The sequence below is a fragment of the Pan paniscus genome, chromosome 20, assembly GCF_029289425.2.
Source record: "Pan paniscus chromosome 20, NHGRI_mPanPan1-v2.0_pri, whole genome shotgun sequence".
NCBI classification, from domain to species: domain Eukaryota; kingdom Metazoa; phylum Chordata; class Mammalia; order Primates; family Hominidae; genus Pan; species Pan paniscus.
Genome location: NC_073269.2, coordinates 24506206 through 24525918, shown reverse-complemented (window position 1 = coordinate 24525918; position 19713 = coordinate 24506206). Strand labels below are relative to the sequence as shown.

Below are 19713 nucleotides of genomic sequence, written 5' to 3'. Positions count from 1 at the left end.
GCTGGAGGGCAGTGGCGCAATCTCCGCTCACTGCAAGCTCTGCCTCTCCGGTTCGCGCCATTCTCCTGCCTCAGGCTCCGGAGTAGCTGGGACTACAGGCGCCCGCCACCACGCCCGGAGAATTTTTTTTTTTTTTTTTTTTTTTTTTTTGTATTTTTAGTGGAGACGGGGTTTCACCGCGTTAGCCAGGATGGTCTCGATCTCCTGACCTCGTGATCCGCCTGCCTCGGCCTCCCAAAGTGCTGGGATTACAGGCGTGAGCCACCGCGCCCGGCCTAAAGTGGTTTTTGTAATTCATTTTTCTTTTTTGAGACAGTCTTGCTCTGTTGGCCAGGCTGAAGTGCAGTGGAGCAATCTTGGCTCACTGCAACCTCCGTCTCCCGGGCTCAAGCAATTCTCCTGCCTCATCCTCCCGAGTAGCTGGGATTACAGGCATGTGCCACCACGCCCGGCTAATTTTTGTATTTTTAGTGGAGACGTGGTTTCACCATGTTGGGTCTTGAACTCCTGACCTCAGGTGATCCGCCCGCCTCGCCTCCCAAAGTGTTGGGATTACAGGCGTGAGCCACCGCGCCCGGCTAGTATTTGTAATTCTTATCTATCACATTAAGGCTCTTGTCCGGTGTGGTTGTGTTCCGGGTCGGTCCCCGACCCCGCCCCTCACAAGCCCCGCCCCCGCACCGGGCCCCGCCTCCTGAACTCCGGAGCTCCCGACCCCGCCTCCGCAGGGTCTAGGCTTCGCCCCTGGTGACAGGTGGTGCTGGTGTAGTCAAGGAGGAGGGCTCGCTTTTTTTGGTTCAGGTTGTCATGGTGGCGCCCAGCCCGCCTTGCCGGCCTTGTCTTTTCCGGTCTCAGTCCGGCGTGGCAGCGGAGGCAGGCACCGTTAGGTCTTCCAGTCTCTCTCTGTCATGGCGACGCCCAGCCTCTTCTTCCGGCCACAGCCTGTCATGGCGGCACCCGAAGTAGTCCCTGCCGGGGCCAGCCTGTTCTGTTGCCCTGGCTCTTTCTAGTCCAGGCTGCCATGGCGGCGCTCAGGGCTTACCGGAAGTAAAACTTCGGAAGTGAGGCGTTCCTCTGCCCGGAAGTGAGCGCGGCGCTAGGAAAGATGGCGGCAGCGGCGGCGGTGGGCAACGCGGTGCCCTGCGGGGCCCGGCCTTGCGGGGCCCGGCCTGACGGGCAGCCCAAGCCCGGGCCGCAGCCGCGCGCGCTCCTTGCCGCCGGCCCGGCGCTCATAGCGAACGGTGACGAGCTGGTGGCTGCCGTGTGGCCGTACCGGCGGTTGGCGCTGTTGCGGCGCCTCACGGTGCTGCCATTCGCCGGGCTGCTTTACCCGGCCTGGTTGGGTGCCGCAGCCGCTGGCTGCTGGGGCTGGGGCAGCAGTTGGGTGCAGATCCCCGAAGCCGCGCTGCTCGTGCTTGCCACCATCTGCCTCGCGCACGCGCTCACTGTCCTCTCGGGGCATTGGTCTGTGCACGCGCATTGCGCGCTCACCTGCACCCCGGTAAGTGTGTACGCGCGAGCCCGACCCCCAGCACGGTCGAGCCTCGCCGTGGGTCCCAGCTGCGGCCTTCCTGTCGGTCACCATCGCGACCTGGGCCACTCATCTGCCTGGCCTGAGTTCCCAGGGGCACCCTCTTGACTTTGGCGCAGGCTTAATCATGACCCCGCTGCTGACTTGCTGTGCATGCCTGGTGCGGGTTATTTCCTTTTTCTGAAGTCCTCCCTGTTATGGTCATTTAGATTCAGTGATGTAGTACTTGTAAAAGGCTTAGCGCAGGGCCCAGCATACGTCGCCCAGGTCAGGTAGGAGTTGTTTATACTAGTTCCCATATTAGCGACTACTCTTGTTCTGGAAACGGCCCTACCTTCCATCTCATCTGTCTCCTACCTTGGTTTTCAAAGTGTAAGGCGAGACCACTGGGATAGGTTTCCCCCATCTATGAAGCTTAGTTGGTTCTTAGACTGAACCAAGTCTTGCTGTCCAGTGCTTAGTGGTCTTCCATACTGTGATGGAAAGGAGCATGAAATGCAGTTAATTACAGTGTTGAAGAGAGGCAGAGGTGTTTATGAGCGAGTCATTTACATGATGTCTTTCCGCAAAATGAGGGTGGTGATACTGAGTTCTGCTGGGGATACAACAGCAAGCAAGGTCGCGCTCCTGACCCACAGTTTAGAGTTCTGAGTGACCAAGTGTCGTCGGAGGAGTTGGTGACTGTGAGCTTCCCTGGGCCTGAAGCAGTGACTGTGCCATCTCTCTCTGGGCCTGCCTCAGGTGACACCAGCAGGTTTGGAGCCATGGACACTGAGGTATATCAGGAAGCTTCTCCTCTGATTCCAGGAGTGTGTTTGCCTCAGGAAGAGGAAAAGGGAACAGCATCAAGGGCTACAGAAAGACAGAAGCCCCCCACCCTGGCTGGCTCTGAATGTGGGTAGAATCCTCATTCTCCTCTCCTGAGAGACAACCTGTTCTGTCCTTCAAAAAGACTTATCTATCCCAGGGGAGAAGCTCAACTTGGTAGCTTTGAGGTAGTACAATGAAAGACACCAATGAGGGACAAAATAAAGGAGGGGTTAAGGGGACTGTGGCACCGCTCAAACTTCAGCTGCCTTTTGACCTGCAGCTAAGCAGCTTAGCTCTTAACTTCCTCTCCAGGGATGGAGAAGTGGGAGGAGCTGAACAGCCATCAGCCAGGAGAGGTGGATCTGGGTTTGATTCAGATCTCAGAAAGGGCCGCTTCTGCTCTCTGAGTTTCAGTTTCCCCCTTCTGTAAACTGAGAACCGTAACTAACACCTACTGGGTGCCATCTTGAGAAGCGGAGATGATATCTGCAGAGTGCCCGCCCTGGGGCCATCACAGCGTATAGCCTCTTGTACCTTTCTTCCGTGACGTCATGTTTGTAGTTATGTGATTGTTGTTATTTGCTGCCTGCTTTGGAGGCCCATGAACCACCCGTGCGGTGGCGCTTTGTTTCTGCGGGTCATCATTGTGCTCCCCCCATCTCCATGCAGCTCGTCTCCATGCAGCTCGATCTAGCAGAGCCGCAGAGGGATGGATGTGGCTCACGGGATCCAGGGAGCAATGAACGAGTTCCATTCAACATTTCTGTGTCTTAGGTGCTGGGGAAACAGCAGTGAACAAAACAGGCAAATCCCCCTGCCTTTGTGGTGGTACTGGGAGGGAGAACTCATAGTCAGCAGTTGATGCTAAACAGAGATGACATCTAACATCAGGACAGGATGGGACATTGCCGGGAACTTTACATGGGGCAGCCAGGGAGGGGCTCCTGAGAAGGTGATGTTTCAGCAAAAGCCTGAGGCAGCAAGGGAGCTGTGTGACTGTGTATTCCGGGCAGAGAAAACAGCACATGCCAAGGCCCTTTGCTGAGGCACGATCGAGCCCCATGTGCGTGTGGAGCTGTGGAGTGTAGTGAGCAGGGTTGGTGGAAGAGGCAGAGCTGAGCAGGAGGCCAGGGGGCCTGTGATGGGGCGGGGGCTTGGCTCACGTGAATTGAGGACGTACTGGGTGGGTGCCTGGCAGCGTTCTTCCTATTTGAGTTCATGTCACCTTCAGCAGAGCAGAGCCCTGGGCATTAGGTGCTGTCTGTGCACCCAGCTTCCCAGCTTTTTTTGTTGTTGTTTTTGTTTTTGTTTTTTGGGGGGTTTTTTTGTTTGTTTGTTTGTTTTTGAGATGGAGTCTAGTCTGGCTCTGTTGCCCAGGCTGGAGTGCAGTGGCACAATCTCGGCTCACTGCAACCTCCGCCTCCCAGGTTCAAGTGATTGTTCTGCCTCAGCCTCCCGAGTAGCTGAGACTACAGGTGCCTGCCACCATGCCCAGCTAATTTTTATATTTTTAGTAGAGACGGGGTTTCACCATATTGGCCAGGCTGGTCTCAAACTCCTGACCTCGTGATCCCCCCTGCCTCAGCCTCCCAAAGTGCTGGGATTACAGGTGTGAGCCACTGCACCCAGCCTTTTTATTTTGAGACAGAGTACTGCCCTGTCGCCCAGGCTGGAGTGCAGTGGTGCAATCTCGGCTCACTGCAAGCTCTGCCTCCTGGGTGCACGCCATTCTCCTGCCTCAGCCTCCCAAGTAGCTGAGACTACAGACGCCTGCCACCACGCCCAGCTAATTTTTTGTGTTTTTAGTAGAGATGGGGTTTCACCGTGTTAGCCAGGATGGTCTCAATCTCCTGACGTCGTGATCCGCCCACCTCGGCCTCCCAAAGTGCTGGGATTACAGGTGCGAGCCACTGTGCCTGGCTGGTTTTTTTTTTTTAATTGAGATAGGATCTCACTCTACCACCCAGGCTGGAGTGCAGTGTTGCAATCTCAGTTCACTGCAACCTCCGCCTCCCAGTTCAAGGGATTCTCCTGCCTCAGCCTCCTAAGTAGCTGGTATTACAGGTGTGCACCACCATGTCCGGCTCATTTGTGTATTTTTAGTTGAGACAGGGTTTCGCCACATTGGCCAGGCTGATCTCAAACTCCTGATCTCAAGTGATCCGCCCACCTTGGCCTCCCAAAGTGCTGGGATTATGGGTGTGAGTCACCGTGCCCAGCCTTGTGCTCCCAGCTTTAAGTGTGGCACCAGAGGCACAGCAAGATGGTCTCCTTTGTCCTGATGACAGACGAGGGAGTGACAGAGGCAGCACCAGAGCCCAGTGGCATTTCAGAATATACCCATAGAGCTGCTGCACCCAAAACCTCCCGGGGGGGTCTTGGAACTGTAGGTTGAGAAGAGCTAAGCCACAATGCTTTCTTTGTCTCTGTCAGGAGTACGACCCCAGCAAAGCGACCTTTGTGAAGGTGGTGCCAACCCCCAACAATGGCTCCACGGAGCTCGTGGCCCTGCACCGCAATGAGGTAGGGACTGCCTGCTGGGCTCCTGGAGGAGGGGCTTGAGTGGGATTCCCAGGCGCTGACACCCCAAGGTCAGGGGCCTCTGTGGCAAACACACCTTCTACCGCAGGGCGAAGACGGGCTTGAGGTGCTGTCCTTCGAATTCCAGAAGATCAAGTATTCCTACGATGCCCTGGAGAAGAAGCAGTTTCTCCCCGTGGCCTTTCCTGTGGGAAACACCTTCTCATACTATCAGAGCAACAGAGGCTTCCAGGAAGACTCAGAGATCCGAGCAGCTGAGAAGAAATTTGGGAGCAACAAGTGAGTCCTTGATTAGCCTGTAGCACCTTTGCCTTTCTGTCCTGCTCCCCTCCTGATTCAGGGTGCCTAGGAAGCGGGACAGAGGCATCTGCCCTTTTATTTATTTATTTACTATTATTTTATTTTTTATTTTTGAGACTGAGTCTTGCTCTGTCACCCAGGCGGGAGTGCAGTGACACGATCTCAGCTCCGCCTCCCCGGTTCAAGTGATTCTCCTGCCTCAGCCTGCCAAGCAGCTGGGAATACAGGCTCCCCCCACCACGCCTGGCTAATTTTTGTATTTTTAGTAGAGATGGGGGTTTCACCATGTTGGCCAGGCTGGTCTTGAACTCCTGACCTCAGGTGATCCTCCCATGTTGGCCTCCCAAAGTGCTGGGATTACAGGCGTGAGCCACTGCACCCGGCCAAATCTGCCCTTTTAGCCAAATGTCCTAGGTGACTGTGATGCCGCTTGAGCAACATGCTCTAAGTCCAGTCTCCCCTGAACTTGCCTGCTGGCAGGAACCCCAGAGGGTCTGCAGCTGGAAGCCCGTGCCCTGGGGTGTGAGACCTTGAGTGTAAGGTTCTTCACAGGAGTCTAGCCTGTGGCCCCTCCTCAGCAACAGCTTCATTTTAAATTCTTTTAAAATGTTTATTTGTGTAGAGATGGGGTCTCGGCGTGTTGCCCAGGCTTGTCTCAAACTCCTGGCCTCAAGCAGTCCTCCTAAATCAACATCCCAAAGTGCTGGGATTACAGGCATGAGTCACTGCACCCAACCTAAACATTTCATTCCTCACTGTTTCGAGTCTACGCATCTCAGCGCTTCAGAATGGTGATGGAAGACCGTGACCATGTCTGCCCTTTTGTACTGAGTACAATGGCCAATGTGTGGTGCACACCCTCTCCCTTCATCTTCACCAAAACTGCAAATGCTGACACGTGGCTGGGAGCCGGAGAACTGGGCTCCAAACCCCATCATGGCCTTGTTACGATGGTCCTCAACCCAGAAACCCACGGAACACCTAGGGAGCTCTTTCCTGACTTAATCACTGTTCAGAGATTACAAATATGTTGACTACAACTATCAATCTAATACAAGGATTTATAAGAAACATTTAGCGACTTCCCCTACCCCAAGGTTGGCCAGTCACATTAATGGCCTGTGGCAACTACGTTCCCTTTCATGCTGTTCTTACTCACGCAAAGGTACCCAGCAAGATACAAGGGAAGGGCTTATTGTTTGATAGCAGTGGGGTTGCTCTTTGGTTTCCTCTTCTCACATCCCGTACATAAGACGTCCATGCAGTTAAAGGGCAGAGCGAGAATGACCCTCGTTGACATGACTGGTGCCCTGATCAGATTGGACTATGGCACAGAGTACTGCAGAACACACCCTTAGGCCCAAGTCCTTGCATTCTCAAGCCTTTTTTTTGTTTTTGTTTTTGTTTTTGTTTTGGAGACAGGGTCTTACTCTGTTACCCAGGCTAGAGTGCAGTGGCGTGATCATGGCTCACTGCAGCCTTGAACTCCTGGGCTCAAGCATTCATCCTGCCTCAGCCTCCCAAATAGCTGGGACCACAGGCACACACCACCACCCCCAGCTAATTTTTAAATTTTTTGTAAAGAGAAGGTCTTGCTGTGTTGCCCAGGCTAGTCTCTGACTCCTGGGCTCAAGCACTCCTCCTGCCTCGGCCTCCCAAAATGCTGGGATTACAGGCGTGAACCACCCTACTCGACCCATTCTGGGGCTTTAATTCAGGAATCATAGAAAATCTCAGCTTTGGTGGGGCTGGGTCTCAGTGTCTTCTAATGTCTGTAGCTTCAGGGCCTCCATCCTTCAATCAGAGGTTCCTTCTCTACTTGCTGTGTCACTCGACCAGATGACGGGCTCTCGTCTGACACCAGCCCCAGGCTGCCAGGAAGAGCATATTGCAGATTCAGGAGCTTCATCTGTTTTATGCAGAGCCGAGGGCTGTGGGCGGGCAGCATGTCTACCCCAGGCTCAGCCAGGATGAGGGAGAGCCACTGTCAAATGGATCCTCCTATCTGGAAGCTCGCCAGGGCTCCCGACGCCCACATATGGCTCTTGGTTTCTTGAGAGCGGCCTGCCATGCTCAGGTTGGAGGGGTCAGGGTGGAGACTCCATACCCCAGAGGCCTTGCCCTGGGAACAGGATGGGGCCTGGTCTCTTGCAGGGCCGAGATGGTGGTGCCTGACTTCTCGGAGCTTTTCAAGGAGAGAGCCACAGCCCCCTTCTTTGTATTTCAGGTAAAGCAGCAGCTCTGGCCCATCTCCCCATTTCCTCCCTTGGGGCTTTCCTAACCGGATCAAGCCTGCCCACCACTTCTAAACCTGGAAGCCTCTCCCCACCCTCACATGTCAGATCCGGTGGGTGGAAGGGGCTCATGGGAACAGGGCGGGTAGGGCAAGGACAGACAGGCTGGTATCCCACAGGTGTTCTGTGTGGGGCTCTGGTGCCTGGATGAGTACTGGTACTACAGTGTCTTCACGCTATCCATGCTGGTGGCGTTCGAGGCCTCGCTGGTGCAGCAGCAGATGCGGAACATGTCGGAGATCCGGAAGATGGGCAACAAGCCCCACATGATCCAGGTGTGGCTACCAGGGAGACCCAGGTTGGGGGTGCAGCACAGGTGCGGCTTCTGTGCTGACACCCATGCCCCGCCCAGGTCTACCGAAGCCGCAAGTGGAGGCCCATTGCCAGTGATGAGATCGTACCAGGGGACATCGTCTCCATCGGTGAGGCCGGGTTCCGCTCAGTCCCAGTGGGAGCCCCAGCCTCAGGGCCTCTGGCCAACCCTCCTGCCTCTGCCCTGCAGGCCGCTCCCCACAGGAGAACCTGGTGCCATGTGATGTGCTTCTGCTGCGAGGCCGCTGCATCGTAGACGAGGCCATGCTCACGGGGGAGTCCGTGCCACAGATGAAGGTACTTGGTGGAGGATGGGGATCCTCAAGCTGTTCAGGAGGAAACAGGCCAGGAGGTGGAGGCCCAGCGGGTGGCGGGGATCCCCCTCAGGCACAGGCGGAGGAGGCAGTGTGGGCACAGATGAGCTCTGTGGACTGGGGAGCCGGGTGGTGGGGGCGAGGAAGGAGGTGAGAGAGCCAAGGGCATCCAGGGTACATTGGTGCCCTGGGATGTCAGACCAAGGTGGGCTGGGAGCAGCCCAGAGGGGTGAGTCCCAGACGAGGCCAAGTGCAGGCCCCAGAGAGCAGGCACTGTGAGTGCAATGGGGAGAAGACAGGATGGGGTGAGGGTGAGGATCCGGGAGCTGGGTGGGATGTATTGGTCGGGTGGGGAGCCCCCTGGCTCATTCCAGCGTCAAGGTCCAGCTGTCCAGGAACTCAGATGGAGAAGAAAGCAAGGTAGGCCTGGCCATCCAGATTCACGATCTTCCTCCCCAGGAGCCCATCGAAGACCTCAGCCCAGACCGGGTGCTGGACCTCCAGGCTGATTCCCGGCTGCACGTCATCTTCGGGGGCACCAAGGTGGTGCAGCACATCCCCCCACAGAAAGCCACCACGGGCCTGAAGCGTAGGTGCCTCATGGACGTCTGGGGGTATCTGGGCTTCCACCCCCTTTGCCCGTCTGCTTGATCATGAGGGAGTCAGGACGAGGAGACAGGCATGACGGTGACTCTGCTTCTCTCCCCAGCGGTTGACAGCGGGTGCGTGGCCTACGTCCTGCGGACCGGATTCAACACATCCCAGGTGCGGGGCCAGGTCTGGGGAGGGCGGGCCCCAGGGCAGTTGGACAGCCAAGGTATCAGCCCTTTCCGACCCCAGAACATCTGCCCCACGGGCTGACTCTGGCAGCACGACCCTGGACCTGGGCCAGGGTGCAGAGGCCACCCCAAGACCAGGCCCACGCTTCCAGGCCTGAGCTGCTGGAGGGAGTCCAGACAGCAGAAAGGCTGTTCCTTCATTCCTCCAGGGCAAGCTGCTGCGCACCATCCTCTTCGGGGTCAAGAGGGTGACTGCGAACAACCTGGAGACCTTCATCTTCATCCTCTTCCTCCTGGTGTTTGCCATCGCTGCAGCTGCCTATGTATGGATTGAAGGTAAGCGCCATGGCCTCTGTGGTCCCCTGCGCCCACCCTCCGAGGCTCCAGGCTGGCAGGCCCTGTCTCCACAGGTACCAAGGACCCCAGCCGGAACCGCTACAAGCTGTTTCTGGAGTGCACCCTGATCCTCACCTCGGTCGTGCCTCCTGAGCTGCCCATCGAGCTGTCCCTGGCCGTCAACACCTCCCTCATCGCCCTAGCCAAGCTCTGTGAGTGTGTCAAATGGGATGGGGTGCCGAGTGGGCTGGGGCCAAGCAGGACCCCTGACCTCACTCCCGCCTCTAGACATGTACTGCACAGAGCCCTTCCGGATCCCCTTTGCTGGCAAGGTCGAGGTGTGCTGCTTTGACAAGACGGGGACGTTGACCAGTGACAGCCTGGTGGTGCGCGGTGTGGCCGGGCTGAGGTAAGCGTCAGGGGCCCTGCAGCAAAGGTCACCCAGATGGGGTTTCTGGGAAGTCGAGAGACAGGTGGCCCATCCACCCCAAGCCCTTGCAGTGAGGGCCCGTCAGAGGCCCTGCCTCAGGGGTTCATTTCCAGGGGCTCCCCACAAAGTCCTGGGTGTCAGCCATGGTAGCGGCACGGGGGCTCAGCTCAGGCCTGGAACATCCCACACCAGCCATGCACCACATGACCCCCAGGCACAATGCCTGGCTTCTGGGGGCATCTGTGAAGCAGGTGCGGGTCTCATAAAGACCCAGTTGGCGCCCAAGCCACCCCAGTGACAAGCACGGAATGAATGGCCTTGGGGGTCCTTCCGCTGGTGGAGATGCAGCTTCGCCCTACCCGCCTGCACTCTGTAACCAGCTGTTCCCCGACCTTGCAGAGACGGGAAGGAGGTGACCCCAGTGTCCAGCATCCCTGTAGAAACACACCGGGCCCTGGCCTCGTGCCACTCACTCATGCAGCTGGACGACGGCACCCTCGTGGGTGACCCTCTAGAGAAGGCCATGCTGACGGCCGTGGACTGGACGCTGACCAAAGGTGAGGGGCTGGGGCCTCAGGCCCAGCAAGGGGGAGCCACTGGCTCTCACAACCCTAGGCAGGTGGGCTGCACCCCTCAGAGGATCTTGGGGACAGGCAGGCCTACAGCTCTGATGCTCCCCGAGGTGGGTGGCCAGAGGCTCACTTTAGACCCAGGATAGGCCACGTCCTTGGGTGTCCCTCTGGGTTGGAATCTGCCCTGCCCTGGCCGAAGCCACAGTGCCAGGGTCCTCCAAGCCCAAGTCTTCCAGCTCTGGACCAACACCTGCTCTAGCCCAGAGCCCCGATCAGGCCCTGGGGGAGGCAGGAGGGAGGTGGGGGAGGCCGGGGTGAGAGGTAGGGGCTTGGCTGCCTCTTTGGAGCAAAGCCCCTCAGGACTCGTACTTATTTGTTTCCAGATGAGAAAGTATTCCCCCGAAGTATTAAAACTCAGGGGCTGAAAATTCACCAGCGCTTTCATTTTGCCAGTGCCCTGAAGCGAATGTCCGTGCTTGCCTCGTATGAGAAGCTGGGCTCCACCGACCTCTGCTACATCGCGGCTGTGAAGGGGGCCCCCGAAACTCTGCACTCCATGGTGAGCTGGCCCCAGCCTGGGGCAAGGGGTGGGGGCGCGGGGCAGCCCGTGACATCCCCCTGCATTCCCTGCAGTTCTCCCAGTGCCCGCCTGACTACCACCACATCCACACCGAGATCTCCCGGGAAGGAGCCCGCGTCCTGGCGCTGGGGTACAAGGAGCTGGGACACCTCACTCACCAGCAGGTACGGGCCCAGGCTCCCCCTACCTTCACCATGTGCCTGGCCCGTCAGCTCCTCCCTGAGTCACCTCCTGTGTCCCACAGTGCCAGGTTGAATTGTTGTGATTTTGTCCTCCTTGCCCCGCCTCCAGCTTCTACCTTTGGAGACTCCAAATGGCACTCAGTCTGTCCACTGCTGTGGGGACCCACCCAGTCCTGGCTCACGCAGAGCACACGCAGGGCTTACCTGTCCCAGTCGTGGTGTGTCCCGAGCTCTACTCTTTTGCCCTGGTCTTGGGCAGGGCTAGGTGGCATCCTCAGCCCTCTCACCCATCCATCCTCCACAAAGCCCACCCTCCGCCTCCACCACCGGCACATCTGCCGCTTGGCTTCTTCCTGGGCTCTCGTTCTTTCTGCTTGCACCCTACAGCTGCGGATCCTTCCAGAATTTAGCCTCAGGTTGCAGTGCTGTGTGCAGAGCCCAGGCCACAGCTCACAGCCTGCGTGCTCTGCCCCGTTCCTGCACCTGGAGCCCCCTTCCCAGTGACACAGGTCCTCATCGCCTTCATAGTGGCCACTTCTGAGGCCTTTCCACCCTCTCTGGATTCCATTCTCACCTCCTCTCTCATGGCACTCAGCACTCCGATTTCTGTGACTTTCTTGATCATGCGTCTCCCCTGGTGCAGTGTGAGCTCCCTAAGGCCAGGGGTCTGTGCCCAGTCTGTGGTATGTGGTGGAGCCCCAGTGAGTAAGAGTTCATGGCTAAACTCCAACATTACTGGGAGAGTCCCTACTTCATTGACTTGGAAGCTGAGCCACAAAGGACTCTGTGATGTGCCCATGTCCGCAAGCAGGACATAGAGCCACATTCGGGGGACCCAGACCCCCCAGTCACTGCCAGATCCCACCCCTCAAGCGTGCTTGGTACCCTCCTGGCATTTCTCCCCTCCCAACCCTCGCATGTGCCCACTACGGGAACAGGGCCTTCCATTGTCCCCTTGGCTCCCAGCGCATGGTCAGAGCTCAGGAAATGCAGAGTGTGGGCAGAGGGAGGGACAGATGGTGAGGGTGCCCCTGTCTGTCCACAGGCCCGGGAGGTCAAGCGGGAGGCCCTGGAGTGCAGCCTCAAGTTCGTCGGCTTCATTGTGGTCTCCTGCCCGCTCAAGGCTGACTCCAAGGCCGTGATCCGGGAGATCCAGAATGCGTCCCACCGGGTATGGGACGGTGCTCGGCTCCACCCTCTGCATGGGAAATAGAGGCGAGGAGATGACAATTACAGCTTCGTGGTAGGGGTGGGCACCCAAGTCTCACAGGCTGCATGTTTTAGCTGAGCAAGATCATAGCTCAGGTGCTAACGTTGCCACTGGCCCAAGGACACTCTGGGACCCGCCTGTGCTGACTCCTCTCTCCTCCACAGACCACTCCCTTCACTCCCCGCATCATGGGAAGATGGGGGCACTTCTCTCCACTTCCCTGTTCCACCGCCATCCTGGAGAGAAGGAAGCTGAGGCTGGGGAGTTGGGTGGGGGGCACTGTCTGCCTGTCCTGGTGGCTTCTGGTGGCTTGTGTTTTCTATTTTGGGACTTAGGGTGTCTTTTAGGGTGTAAGGGGTGAGTGAGCCGTCTCAGAGGATGATGGCCCTGGGTCACATGGGTGATGTGATTAGTCCCCACCAAGCCCAGAGGTCATGGTCCCGTCCTCCTCTTTGCTGAAATATTACCCCCATGGGCAGCTACCAAGCCAAAAGGGTCCACCTCAGGGGCAGGTTGTTCATTTGTATTGCAAATCCAAGCTAAGGGTGTCTTCAGAAGGACACACATACACGTGTCATTTGTGTAAAATGACCCGGGTGGGGGTGGATTGTGGCCCTTGGAAGCCCATTCAGCATCTCGGTTAGAGGCCCAGGATCTCCCACTGTGGCCTACCTTAGAAGGAGACTTGGCAGCCTTGTCTCTGGCCTAGAGCTTGGCCCCAGGGTGCCCTGCTGAGCCTCTGCCCCTCTTTACCCAAGGTGGTCATGATCACGGGAGACAACCCGCTCACTGCATGCCACGTGGCCCAGGAGCTGCACTTCATTGAAAAGGCCCACACGCTGATCCTGCAGCCTCCTTCCGAGAAAGGTGAGGCCCTAGCCTGGCCCACAGTGGGGAAGGGGGACCCTGAGTCCAAGAGCAGCTCCCATCGCAACAGCCCACCTGTGTACCAGGCCTCAGCAGCACAGTGTCTTCAAATGCCTGGCACCACTAATCACAGCCCTGGCCCACTGGGCACCTCGGACAGCATGTGAGCGTTCACTGGGTCACAGGTCCCAGGATGTGCGGCATGTAGGTGTTTATTTACCATAATGAGGCGATAGTCTGACTGCCAGCTCGGGTTTCCTGTGCACTCATGGGCAGATACTGCTCCTACCACGCTTACTCCCCATCCTCAGTGTCATCCTCATTTCACACCCTCTTTGGCCCGGCAAGCTGCCCATGTACCGAGTGCTCCCTTCCCGAGCACAGGGACTGCTGGCATCCTCAGCCACAGTTGATGGCACAGTTTGCCCAGTGCTCAGCCTGACCAGACCCCAGGCGGAGCGCTCCGTGCGTGTTACTGCGTTGGTCCCTCCACCCCATCCTGCACCACACGGAGTGGCTTGCCTGCCCCACACCACGGAGGAGGAAGCTGGCTGGGTCAGCTCTCGGGGCCCCTGCTTTGTAGAGAAGGGACAGAGGCTCAGAAGTGAACCCACTTGCCCAGGTCACTTCCAATCCATGGCTAAGGATTGGAATCCAGACAGCCTGATTCCAGAGCTCAAGGCTCCAACCTCTCCCCGGTGACCTCTTTGAGCAATGCCCTGGATTCAGATTGATGAAGAGGCAGACATAGAGACCCAGCCCCTCCCAGCTAGAGGTGTGGGGCTTACCAGATACCTGCCCCAGAGCTAGAGGTGAAGCCCCTGTGGGCGCACACAGTTCAGGACCTGCATGAGTGTTGACAGGGCCCTAAGAAGAACCACATGGAGCAGTGTTGCCACAGGGCTGCCGGCAGCAAACATTCACAGGTCTGGGCCAGAGCGGCTTCCGGAACCTCCAGGCCACCTCTCAGAGGACTCGGTCCCTGCCCTCCCTCTGTTCTATTGGTCGCAGGCCTCCCCCTGTCCCAGCCCCAGCTACCGGGGTCTTCCAGGGCCTGGGGATTGTGGGCAGGTGGCATGGAGCAGATGAGCAGGACTGTTGATTGACAAGCAAAGCTGGTCTAGCAACAGCTGCAGCACAAGCCAGGTGGAAGTGTGCTGCCCTTCAGCTTGAGACGGTCCAGGGTGAGCAGGCAGTGCCAGGAGGGCTGGCGGGCCGCCCTTGGCCATCCTCAGCGCCCAGCATCCAAGCCAGGGCCAGCCAGCAAGAAAGGGGAAGTGGAGCAAGAAGATGTTGAGAACTCAGGGGCCCTGTCAGAGTTGGGAGGGGGCCCAGCCCCGAGAAAACAGGATTTCAGAGAGGCCACGGGCGCAGGGATAAATGAGGTGAGGGCCTGGTGTGGGGTTTCCCAAGGAGAGCGCAATAGCCCCCTTCTGTGTGTTTCAGGTTAGGGGGCCTTGCATGAGGTGGGGGCATGGCTTAGCTGGGGTCAGACTGCCCAGGTTCTAATCTGGCTGTGTCCCGGGCTCTCAGGCAAGTAGCTCAGGCCCCAGGCTCTTGGTTCCACCCTGTGCACCTGAGGGACATTCTTTGTGGAGTCCCCAGAGAAGGGCTGGGGGTCACCTGGGTGGGTAGGGAGGTGCGGGCTCCAGAGAGGAGAGACTGGCTGGTGCTGGGGTCCGAGTGGAGGGAGGGTGCTTCTGAGCCCGGTCAGCCAAGCCCCCAGCCCTAACCCTAGGTGCTGCCCGCAGGCCGGCAGTGCGAGTGGCGCTCCATTGACGGCAGCATCGTGCTGCCCCTGGCCCGGGGCTCCCCAAAGGCACTGGCCCTGGAGTACGCACTGTGCCTCACAGGCGACGGCTTGGCCCACCTGCAGGCCACCGACCCCCAGCAGCTGCTCCGCCTCATCCCCCATGTGCAGGTGTTCGCCCGTGTGGCCCCCAAGCAGAAGGTATGTGCACAGCCCTAGGGGTCAGGGGCACAGAGGTAGGCACGCAGCCCCTGCTCAGCCTGTCTCCGCCCATACAGGAGTTTGTCATCACCAGCCTGAAGGAGCTGGGCTACGTGACCCTCATGTGTGGGGATGGCACCAACGACGTGGGCGCCCTGAAGCATGCTGACGTGGGTGAGTGCTGTGGGCTAGGGTATTTCGTTTGTGGACGAGGTGTTGAGGACATGTCACTGAGCTAGAAAGACAGACCTGGCCCTTGGTGACAGCCACGGGGGCACTAATTCCTGTGAGGATGGGAGGGGGTGGCAAGGTCAGGGGCTTTGAGGGCAGGAAGGGATGCGAATATCCCAGGAACAGAGCAGGGCGGAGGCCAGAGGCCAGGAGAGAGGCAACAAGTTGGGAGAGTGACTCAGAAAACCCAGAGCTGAAGCCATGAAGATGGTTCATAGCCCCAGATCTCTGTCAAAAGCACACAGATGGCTGAGCACTGTGGCTCCTGCCTGGAATCCCAGTGCTTTGGGAGGCTGAGGCGGGAGGATCACTTGAGTCTGGGAGTTCAAGGCAGTGGTGTGATCCACTCTAACCTAAGTGACAGTGCAAGACCCTGTCTTTTTTTTTTTTTTTGACGGAGCCTTGCTCTGTCGCCCAGGCTGGAGTACAATGGCGCGATCTAGGCTCACTGCAACCTCCATCTCCCGGGTTCAAGCGATTCTCCTGCCTCAGCCTCCCAAATAGCTGGGATTACAGGCACGTGCCACCATGCCTGGCTAATTTTTGTATTTTTAGTAGAGATGGGGTTTCACCATGTTGGCCAGGATGGTCTCCAATTCCTGACCTCAAGTGATCCACCCGCCTTGGCCTCCCAAAGTGCTAGGATTACAGGTGTGAACCACTGCATCCCGCTGAACCCTGCCTTTTTTTTTTTTTTTTTTTTTTTTTGAGACAGTTTCTCTCTTGTAGCCCAGGCTGGAGTGCAATAGCACGGTCTCAGCTCACTGCAACCTCTACTTCCCGGGTTCAAGCAATTCTCCTTCTTCAGCCTCCCAAGTAGCTAGGATTACAGGTGCCAGCCACCATGCCCATCTAATTTTTGTATTTTTAGTAGAGATGGGGTTTCACCATGTTGGCCAGGCTGGTCTCCAACTCCTGACTTCAGGTGATGCGCCTGCGTTGGCCTCCCAAAGTGCTGGGATTACAGGTGTGAGCCACCTCACCTGGCCTTTTTTTCTTTCTTTCTTTTTTTTTTTTTTTTTTTGCAAGAACACAGGTGTTAAATTGAATTTTAAAGATCAATCTTATGTTGGTTTTTTTGCTTTTCCAATATTTATCTGCTTTTATCTACTAAAGCATTTATTGAGTGTTGTTTGCCTCCTAGAATCATGCTCCTTGGCTATTTCTTTTGAAATCAGTTTATGTTGTTTTGTTTTATTTTGAGACTTTCTCGCTCTGTCGCCCAGGCTGGAGTGTGGTGGTGTGATCTCATCTCACTGCAACCTCCGCCTTCCGGGTTTAAGCGATTCTCCTGCCTCAGCCTCCCGAGTAGCTGGAATTACAGGCACATGCCACCACTCCTGGCTAATTTTTGTATTTTTAGTAGAGACGGGGTTTCGCCGTATCAGCCAGGCTGGTCTCAAACTCCTGACCTCAGGTGATCCGCCCACCTCAGCCTTCCAAAGTGCTGAGATAACAGGTGTGAGCCACTGCGCTCGGCCAAAATCAGTTTAGTTTTGACCTATCTCGTGTTGTGTGTTTTTTCATTTCATTTGTTGTGGGGGTTTATTGTTGGTGGTTTGTTTTCTTAAAGTAGTTTGTAGAAAGCAACACGGGCACTCTCTGAGGTCTCCTTAGGGTGTCAGGTGAAATGGGGAAGTCTGGGAACTGTCCTCACGGGAGCCAGCTGGGGGACTTCAGGACCAGTGGCTCTGAAGCCAGCAATCTTCCCCTCCGTGGAGCCTGCTCCTCCGGGTCTGACACCCTCCTGCCCCCCAGGTGTGGCGCTCTTGGCCAATGCCCCTGAGCGAGTTGTCGAGCGGCGACGGCGGCCCCGGGACAGCCCAACTCTGAGCAACAGTGGCATCAGAGCCACCTCCAGGACAGCCAAGCAGCGGTCGGGGCTCCCTTCCTCCGAGGAGCAGCCAACCTCCCAGAGGGTGAGTCCCAAGAGGGGAGGTGCTGCACCCCATCCTGGCCAGGGCTGACAGCCTGCTGTCTACCCTGCAGGACCGCCTGAGCCAGGTGCTGCGAGACCTCGAGGACGAGAGTACGCCCATTGTGAAACTGGGGGATGCCAGCATCGCAGCACCCTTCACCTCCAAGCTCTCATCCATCCAGTGCAGTGAGTTGCCTGCCCCCGCTCCCCCTCCCTTCGTTCCCCCCTTGGCACCCCTACCCACACCCACACCTGCCTCCCCACCACCCTGCAGTCTGCCACGTGATCAAGCAGGGCCGCTGCACGCTGGTGACCACGCTACAGATGTTCAAGATCCTGGCGCTCAATGCCCTCATCCTGGCCTACAGCCAGAGCGTCCTCTACCTGGAGGGAGTCAAGTTCAGTGACTTCCAGGCCACCCTACAGGGGCTGCTGCTGGCCGGCTGCTTCCTCTTCATCTCCCGTTCCAAGGTGGGCCCCAGAGGTGCTGGAAGGCCAGGGATGCATGGGCCTGCCAGGGCCAGGCTGATATAGGCACGGGAATTGTCATCCCCAAGTTACAGGACCCAGGGCCCCAGAGATGGGGGCTGTAGCTGGGATGGCTCAGGAAATGCTGGCAGGGCAGGTGCGGACTGAGGCTCCCAGACCCCTCCAGGTGGTACAGCTTGGCGTCCACACCTGTCCACAGGTAGGGGTCCCAGGGGTGGGCCACAAGCAAGGTGGGGTTCCCCACAAGCAAGGAACAATCATCAAGAAGGTAAAAAAACAACTAAGTGGGTCATAGGCTACACAGGACAGGCTGGTGGACAGCTGGGGAGGCCTGTGCGACACCGACACTCAGGCCAAGGCGTAAAGAACCAGGGGGGCCAGCGGCCAGGGACTGGACACAAAGGCCCCAAACAGGCATGGGCTGACGCAGGGAGGCCCCGGTGGCTGGAGGGGGTGGGAGATTGGCTGGGCGGGACTGTGCCTGTCCCGTGGGCTCCAGGGAGGGCAGGATCTGCTTCATGATTCTCAGGCCCCTGTGGCTGCCATGGGGAGCCTGGATGGCGGAGCCAGGGCCAGGGAGGCAGCCCTGGGCTCAGGGGTGAGAGGCAGGCAGGGCTCCGGGGACTGGTGCTGACCCATGGAATTCCCCAGGATTTGGTGGCGGCTCTACACAAGGTCTCCCGGGAGGCAGGGGATGTTACTGCCTGCTATGTGGGCAGGGTGGCCCCAAGTGAGCCAGATCCTGACTCCCCCACCCGCCTTGCTGCTGCAGCCCCTCAAGACCCTCTCCCGAGAACGGCCCCTGCCCAACATCTTCAACCTGTACACCATCCTCACCGTCATGCTCCAGTTCTTTGTGCACTTCCTGAGCCTTGTCTACCTGTACCGTGAGGCCCAGGCCCGGAGCCCCGAGAAGTAAGTGCTGCCTTGGAGGAGGTGATGTCCCTGCAGCTGAGAATAGCAGGAGGATGACTCCACAGACATCAGCAGGAGAGGCTGGGGGTTGTCCAGGGTGTCCAGGGAGGGGCACTAGGCCAGGCAGAGCCCTAGCTCTGTGCCAGGGCAGCAGGAAGCCACACAGTGTGTGTGAGCCGGAGCAGGAGAGGGGGCCCTGACTCCCATGTGTCCTTGCAGGCAGGAGCAGTTCGTGGACTTGTACAAGGAGTTTGAGCCAAGCCTGGTCAACAGCACCGTCTACATCATGGCCATGGCCATGCAGATGGCCACCTTCGCCATCAATTACAAAGTAAGGCCTGGGCCCTGCCCGAACATTCACTGTCTGCCCACCCAGCCCCACCCCATGAAGCCATCTGTCCCTCATCCCCACAGGGCCCGCCCTTCATGGAGAGCCTGCCCGAGAACAAGCCCCTGGTGTGGAGTCTGGCAGTTTCACTCCTGGCCATCATTGGCCTGCTCCTCGGCTCCTCGCCCGACTTCAACAGCCAATTTGGCCTCGTGGACATCCCTGTGGAGGTCAGTGGCCCTGTGGAGGTGACCCTGGGGCTCAGCTTGATGGGTCCCTCCTATGGCAGTGACCCTGAGCTGGGCTGCAGGTCTCCAGCTCACCATCCCTCCCTGCCCCGACAGTTCAAGCTGGTCATTGCCCAGGTCCTGCTCCTGGACTTCTGCCTGGCGCTCCTGGCCGACCGCGTCCTGCAGTTCTTCCTGGGGACCCCGAAGCTGAAAGTGCCTTCCTGAGATGGCAGTGCTGGTACCCACTGCCCACCCTGGCTGCCGCTGGGCGGGAACCCCACCAGGGCCCCGGGAGGGAACCCTGCCCCCAACCCCCCACAGCAAGGCTGTACAGTCTCGCCCTTGGAAGACTGAGCTGGGACCCCCACAGCCATCCGCTGGCTTGGCCAGCAGAACCAGCCCCAAGCCAGCACCTTTGGTAAATAAAGCAGCATCTGAGATTTTAAAAAGCCCTGCCTCCACCTCGTCTGTGCCACACGGTGTTTGCTGGGGGCTCGGGGACAGAGGGTCACTGAGGAAGGTCCCAGCACCCTCCCCACAGGCGTGTGATGTTGGTGAAACCCTCTGGCACTTTCAGCACTTGAACATGGACT

The 19713-nt window shown here is 58.0% G+C and overlaps 1 protein-coding gene across 4 annotated transcripts; it reads left to right on the top strand.

Annotated features, from left to right (window-relative positions):
- Positions 1-127: 127 nt before the first annotated feature.
- Positions 128-19569, top strand: ATP13A1 (ATPase 13A1). 4 transcript variants are annotated; one of them, XM_003817717.5, is made up of 26 exons: positions 128-1501; positions 4775-4864; positions 4971-5161; positions 7337-7409; positions 7596-7751; positions 7829-7898; positions 7979-8085; positions 8562-8691; positions 8812-8867; positions 9091-9217; positions 9292-9429; positions 9506-9626; positions 10047-10204; positions 10603-10778; positions 10853-10963; positions 12027-12152; positions 12950-13058; positions 14810-15009; positions 15087-15183; positions 16999-17159; positions 17230-17344; positions 17433-17629; positions 18420-18562; positions 18782-18893; positions 18977-19120; positions 19235-19569. In XM_003817717.5, the coding sequence occupies exons 1-26, from the start codon at positions 1106-1108 to the stop codon at positions 19343-19345; spliced, it is 3615 nt and encodes a 1204-aa protein (XP_003817765.3). In that variant the 5' UTR covers positions 128-1105; the 3' UTR covers positions 19346-19569. The 4 variants fall into 4 exon arrangements, with proteins under 4 accessions (XP_003817765.3, XP_034800583.2, XP_008969217.3 ...); XM_034944692.3 differs by having other exon boundaries at positions 4938-5161; XM_008970969.4 differs by having other exon boundaries at positions 18782-19120.
- The last annotated feature ends 144 nt before the right edge of the window (positions 19570-19713 follow it).